At 40.0% G+C, this 7,258-nt stretch overlaps 1 protein-coding gene across 1 annotated transcript; it reads left to right on the forward strand.

The window, feature by feature from the left end:
- The first annotated feature begins 834 nt into the window (after positions 1–834).
- Positions 835–3,071, forward strand: LOC145100330 (uncharacterized). Its single transcript, XM_079037645.1, has one exon. It carries the CDS (start codon positions 1,067–1,069, stop codon positions 2,900–2,902), a length of 1,836 nt encoding a protein of 611 aa, XP_078893771.1. The 5' UTR covers positions 835–1,066; the 3' UTR covers positions 2,903–3,071.
- Positions 3,072–7,258: the final 4,187 nt, after the last annotated feature.

Raw genomic sequence — 7,258 nt, forward strand, 5'->3', positions numbered from 1 at the left:
CTATAATTTTGGGACGGAGGGAATATATATATATATATATATATATATATATATATATATATATATATATATATATATATATATATATATATATATATATATATATATATATATATATATATATATATATATATATATATATATATATATATATATATATATATATATATATACCATCAACTTTGAATATCGACAAGTTCAATTTTTGGAATCAAATTAAACTTGTTTATATTTTTTTTGGTTCTAAAGTTTTGTTTTTGTCCTCCGGACTTATAACGCTCATATTCCGCCGGTAACCCACATTTACAAGGATATTGGAATCTACTGATTTCATTTGGAAAAGGAATAAGAAGAAGACAACGTCAATTTGTTGGTTTTTGAGAGCTCAAACGAGGAAGTGAATGAAGCTCAAAAGCCACATAGGTTGCAATTTGCTATAAGTTATCATAATAGTAGTTTTTGAACAAAATTCAAAAACTCACAAATAAATAATGTACAAAAAAAATAACTAAATATAAACAAATATGTTAATTGTTATCGTTATGATTCATTTTTTTCATTTATTTTACTATCATTGTTATTGATAGAAGACGTTCCTATTTGTTTAGTAATTAAGCAATTAACCATTACATTAACATATACTTTGATATACGTGTACATCATGCTTTGATGATAGTACATAAGTATTTCGCATTTTGTACCAGCCATTGCACTTCCTATAAACAAGGTCTGTAATTGCCGTTTTTGATACACTCCAAATCAGAAGAAAAAAAGAGAAAGAAAGAAGGAAACATTTACAATTACAGGTGCATTTTCTTAAAGATAATCAAAATTTAATGATATGCTTTTAACCTCTGCAACACCTTATTTCTTCACTATCGCCACAATCACGGCCACCCTTCGCCACCACGAACCACACCGCTTCTTCCTAAAAAAAACTTGGTTTTTGATCCCATGATATTCTCAGGATTCTGGTTTGGTGGAGAAGCAACACCAAATTTAGAACACCCATTTCTCTCTCTAGAATTTGACGAACGCGCGCGGCGGAGGTGGTCCGCTGTTGGCGATGGCGGACATCGTCAAACAGATCCTTGCACGACCAATCCAATTGGCTGACCAACTCATAACATCAACGGATTACGTTTGCTCATTCAAACAGGATTGTGCCGACATTAAAGGCAAAACGGAGAAGCTCGCCGGTCTCCTCCGGCAGGCGGCTCGAGCCAGCAACGATCTCTACGAGCGCCCAACCCGCCGGATCATGGATGATATCGAACAGAATCTTGACAAGACTCTACAGCTCGTAACCAAATGCAGAGCTAGCGGATTACAGAGGTTGTTCACCATCATCCCTGCCGCGGCCATACGGAAATCCTCCCTGCAACTCGAAAATTCAATCGGAGATGTATCATGGCTCCTCCGTGTCTCCTCCCCTAATGAGGATCGTGATGACGTATTCAACGGATTACCACCCATCGCCGCTAACGAGCCGCACCTCTGCCTAATTTGGGAGTATATCGCAATCCTCTGCAACATCGCCCTCGCCGATGATTGGGCCGACGCTGCCGGATCTTTAGTATCAATGGCACGCGACAATGAAAAATACGGGAAATTAATCATCGAAGAAGGTGGAATACCCCCGCTTTTGAAACTCGCCAAAGAAGGAAGAATGGAAGGACAAGAGAACGCCGCCAGAGCGGTGGGTCTACTCGGACGTGATCCGGAGAGCGTGGAACACATCGTAAACGCCGGCGTATGCTCTGTTTTTGCCAAAATCTTAAAAGAAGGCCACATGAGAGTTCAATTGGTGGTCGCCTGGGCGGTGTCGGAGTTGGCCGCAAACCACCCAAAATGTCAAGACCATTTCTCGCAGAACAACGCCATCCGGTTGCTCGTTAGCCATTTAGCGTTCGAAACGATTCAAGAACATCGGAAATACACCATCATCAGCTGCCATTCACATCCGCCGGGGCTTCCTCCGGGTCCAAAAATGCACGACGTATCAGCCATTCACAACGTGGTGGCGGACACCATGGCCATGAAATCCGTTAAGGATGATTACAGCAAAAAGGTTCACATCCAATCTACAAACAGTAAAACGAACCAGCAGCACCACCACCACATCGGATTTCTGGGAGCGAGTATTAAAGGAAGAGAATTTGAAGATCCAAGCACGAAGAAGGAGATGAAAGCGATGTCTGCAAGAGCGCTTTGGTTCCTCTGTGCCGGAAATCTATCAATCTGTCGAGACGTAACCGAATCACGAGCTCTTCTTTGCTTCTCGGTGTTAGTCGAGAAAGGTGAAGGCGAAGTGCAATACAACTCGTTAATGGCGTTGGTGGAAATAACAGCGGTGGCGGAACAACATCCCGAACTGAGACGATCGGCTTTCAAACCCACATCCCCGGCAGCTCGAGCGGTTGTCGACCAGTTGCTTAAGATAATCGAGAAAGGAGACTCGGACCTTCTGATTCCGGGCATCCAAGCGATCGGGAGTTTAGCAAGAACGTTTCGGGCGACGGAAACGAGAATAATAGCGCCGTTGGTGAGGTTGTTGGATGAAAACGAGACGGAGGTGTCGGCGGAAGCAGCGGTGGCGCTTGTGAAGTTTGCATGCACTGATAATTTCCTGCATGTGAATCATTGTAAGGCGATAGTGGAGGCAGGTGGGCCTAAACACTTGATCCAGTTGACTTATTTTGGTGAACAAATGGTTCAGTTTCCGGCATTGATACTCCTTTGCTACATAGCCATGCACGTACCAGATAATGAGACATTGGGTCAAGACGAAGTGCTTATAGTTTTGGAATGGGCATTGAAGCAGGGACATTTCATGCAAGATAGGTCGCTAGAAACACTAATTCAAGAAGCAAAGCAGAGATTAGAGATTTATCAAACCTAGTAGTCATTTTGATCAATTTGATTCTTCTTTTTTTTTTTTTTCTCAAAGTTACTTGGTTGTTGTATAGATAGATAGATATAGATGGAAATCGGATATTTAATTTAGCAACATTTTTGTATTTTCATTTGGGTAAACAAACACAAAAGACACTCGGTTTACACCAAAATTCTAATTTGACACTGTGTTTTTTTTTTTTGTCTCAAATTTGACATTGTGTTTTCCAATTTGTTACAATTCTGATCACTTGACCGATCAACCAGGTTACATGCTGACGTGTCAATTTTGATGACGTAACTTGCTAACATATTGTCAAAATTGACTATTTTTTCCACAAAAAACACTAAGCTTTTATTTTTTTCGATTTTGACACTAAATTTAATTTTTCTTTCAATTTTGACATTATGTTTTTTTGTTCCAAATTGAACTTCATTTATCAAATTTTGTTCAATTTTGACCATTTTCCATTTGAAACCGTATAAATATATTTTTTTTATTACATTTTAAACCGTATATGAAACATCCCAAAAATACGATCCGAAAATTTCATTTTAATATAACAAAGATCATAAAACTGAGTATCACATAATAAAACCATACGTTGCGTATCTTAAAACCATACTAAAATACTGTGAGAAAAACTGTGTCACAACTGTATCAAAACATATCTAAGAAACTGAATCAACTCCCAGGACAAAAACTGAAGCTGTGGTGTGTGCGATGCCATCATCCCGAGCTCTTCCCTTTACTTGCGGAAGTACCTGAAACCAAAACTGAAAACTGTAAGCACGAAGCTTAGTGAGCTCCCCCAAACTACCACATACCACACAATAACAAATAAAGCACATACTGGGCCTTGCCCACTGCATCGGACCGAAGTCCGGAACTAGCTGCATCGGACCGAAGTCCGGAACTGACTGCATCGGACCGAAGTCCGGAACTAACTGGGACCTTGTCCCCTGCATCGGACCGGAGTCCGGAACTAGCTGCATCGGACCGAAATCCGGAACTGTCTGAACATAGCATAACATAAACATGTATCTGCTAACATAACACATATACTGCATCGAACTGATGTCCGGAACACATAACACAAAACATGCTTGAATCACAAAGACATCACGCACTCTAATTACTGCATCGGACTGAAGTCCGGAACTACTGCTAACTAAACGGGCCGACATTGTGGCCGTAGACCCGTTCCTACTGAAAGGAAACTCACCTCGTGAACTGGCTGCTGAGTGTATGGCTCTGGAAGCTATTTGCTGCTGCTCTGGTATCTCCCCGGCTATAATTCCATAAACACACTCAATCAAATACTAATAACTGAATTGGGGTAAAATAACTCTTTTACCCCTAGTCAAAGTCAACTCTCCCGGTCAAAGTCAACCTACAGTTGACCTGACTCGCCGAGTTGGGCCGCCAACTCGCCGAGTCTCTATTCTCACTTCTCAACCCTACTCGCGGCTACTCGTCGAGTATGGCATCAACTCGACGAGTTCCCTTTCGATTCTAGAACTCAAGCTATCTGCATCCGACTCGCCGAGTCGTATGAACAACTCGACGAGTTGTTCTTGAGCTAAGAAGATTGCCTTGGACTCGCCGAGTTGTATGAACAACTCGTCGAGTCCCTCCATTACTGAGTCTGACCTCCAACTCACTGAGTCCACTCTACTACTCACTGGTCCCCACTCGACATCACTCAAAAGGGGAAAAATCGGGGACTCGCGACTCGACTCGCTGAGTCGTTCTTCCGACTCGCCGAGTCGCATGCATGCAGCTACTCTAAACATGATTCTGCTTGAATCCAACGCATAAAACTTATAGATCTGGGCTCCCTAAGCTCGATTAACACATAAAGGTTCTATCTTTACGTGCCCATATGCACCCATGAAGATTAAGAGGCTCAAAAAGCATAATAAAGGCTAGATCTAGGGTTTTCAAGCAAAGAAACTTTGAAAAGGCACTAGATCAGGGCTCTAACACTCCTAAATGAACAGATCTAGGGATATCTCGACCCAACAAGGCATCCATACAACTATAAAGCTTGGAAAATACATTAAACTAGCCTTAGAGGTGTTCTAATGGAGGTTTTAAGCACAAAACAGGATAATTCCGAGACATACCTCAATGAACTCTGACTTTGGCCTTGGATCTTTGCTCTACACTTCCTCTTTTTGGTCCTTTCTTCTTTTTCTTCTTCAATCCTTCAAGAATCCACACAAAAACACTTAGATCATACAAGGAATGGTTTAGGGTTTCTCACAAGCTCTCTGAGGGTGAAGGAGGCAAGTTTGGGGCACATAACATTGCTTAAATAGTGAGTAAACCCGGGGATTTAGGGTTTCTTCCTGGCAGGCGGACTCGCCGAGTCCCGAATATGGACTCGTCGAGTCGCCGACTTACACATGCTCGAAATCCCGTCTCTACTCGACGAGTCAGGCTATAGACTCGCCGAGTCCCTCTTGAAAACTTCTAAATAAATAACATGGAAACAACATACCGGAGACGGGTCGTTAGAGTATAAATATATTTTTTTCGTTTAAAAACAACATTTTTATTTAAATACAAGGTGTTTTTTTACATTCAAAGCATAATGTATAAATATGCATTAGTTATACCATGAGAATCAAATTAACCATAAGCTTCTAATAAGATGTAAAAATTTCACGGGTTGCAAATTTAACATTCAGGTTTTGATCGACTACACGCCTCCAACCCTTCAAACTCATTTTAAAATTGTGTATTTAATATAAAATACGGTTTTTATATAAATAATACATATTTATATATAAAATTATGGTTTGAATGTAAAAATAAAAAATAAAAAATAAAAATAAAAAAAAAAAAAAAAAAAAAAAACTTATATTTATACAAAGTTATGGTTTTAAACTGAAAATTGTCAACATTGAACAAATTTGGAAAAAATGATGTTCGATTTGGAACAAAAAAATATAGTGTCAAAATTGAAAGAAAAAATTAAACTTAGTCCCAAAATTGAAAAAAAGTGAAAACTTAGTGTTTTTTGTGGAAAAAAAATCAATTTTGACACGTCACCATATCATGTAAACATGTCATGTCATCAGAACTGACACGTCATCATGCCACGCCAGCATGTAACCTGGTTAACCGGTCAAGTGGTCAGAATTGTAACAAATTTGAAAACACAATGTTAAATTTGAGACAAAAAACACAGTGTCAAATTAGAATTTTGGTGTAAACTGAGTGTTTTTTGTGCTATTGACCCTTTTCATTTTAGAGCCCTCAACTTGCCAAGAGAACTCATCTAGCACCGTGAATTTACTTGTGATTCTCCAATTCTTGTCAAAATCTTTTCCGTACGTGGAACTAAATTGCTATATTGATTCAAAACAAAAACAAATTACATAGGTAGGTTCATCATGAAAGCCTTAGTAATAATAATGTAGTATGATTCCATTTCACCCCAACATACCAACGAGAATATCATTGTCTTAGGGTGTCATCCCTTTTTTTACCGATGGCCTTGTAGTGCAATGTGACATGTTTATAATTCTTGTTATTTTTGAAAAAGACTAGATGTTATGTGTTCACCATTGGAGAGAGAGAGAGAGAGAGAGGACTCATCCATCTTTTTCCTTACTTTACCATCGGTGGAAAGTCACCAGCGGTAAGCTACGGCCGATAAGGAGTGTTACGTTTGATTACCATCGGTAAGGATGTCACAACATGTAACACCCCAAATTTCTAATGTTCAATGAAGGGCCAAAAGTGTAAATTTAGGAAAGGGACTCAACGAGTAGGTCCGCTTACTCGCCAAGTCGGAGCGGGATTCTATCGCGGTTTAAGTGGCCAACTCGCCGAGTCGGCGGCTTGGACTCGACGAGTTGGTGCTGAAGAGAGGAAACCCTAATCCCGGGGATTGTGCCCTATATAAAGCACATTATAACCCACCCTCAGCCTCTTTGCTACCCTTTTGAGATCCAGAAACCCTAAATCGTGAGTGAGAGCCCTTGGAAGCAATTTAGAGCCTTGATAAGTGATTTTGGTGGAAAGGGGCTTGAAGATCAAGAGGTTTGCTGCAAAGGATGGGTGTAGATCCGGGATCTACTTCAATTGGAGCTTATATTGGAGGTAATAATCTGTTGCTTGGGCTCTTTTTCATTGAGATCTTTTATCATGTGAGATTTGGGGCATTTTTGGTATGATTAAGAGTTATTTCGAGTTAGAGGCTTAGATCTTAGGTTGCTACTTCAGATCTAGGCTTGTGATGGTCCATAATGTCATAAAGCTTCTGTTTAAGAGTTATTGGTGAATCCCCTTTATCATAAACCCAAGCCCTAGAGTGTTTTGGGCTCATATCTCCTTGGTTTCACGTAA

This window comes from Lactuca serriola, chromosome 4 (genome assembly GCF_051521515.1).
Source record: "Lactuca serriola cultivar US96UC23 chromosome 4, Lser_US96UC23_V15, whole genome shotgun sequence".
NCBI classification, from domain to species: domain Eukaryota; kingdom Viridiplantae; phylum Streptophyta; class Magnoliopsida; order Asterales; family Asteraceae; genus Lactuca; species Lactuca serriola.

Coding starts and splice junctions, on each gene's coding strand:
- LOC145100330 (XM_079037645.1), top strand. CDS start 1,067: ATGGCGGACATCGTCAAACAGATCCTTGCACGACCAATCCAATTGGCT.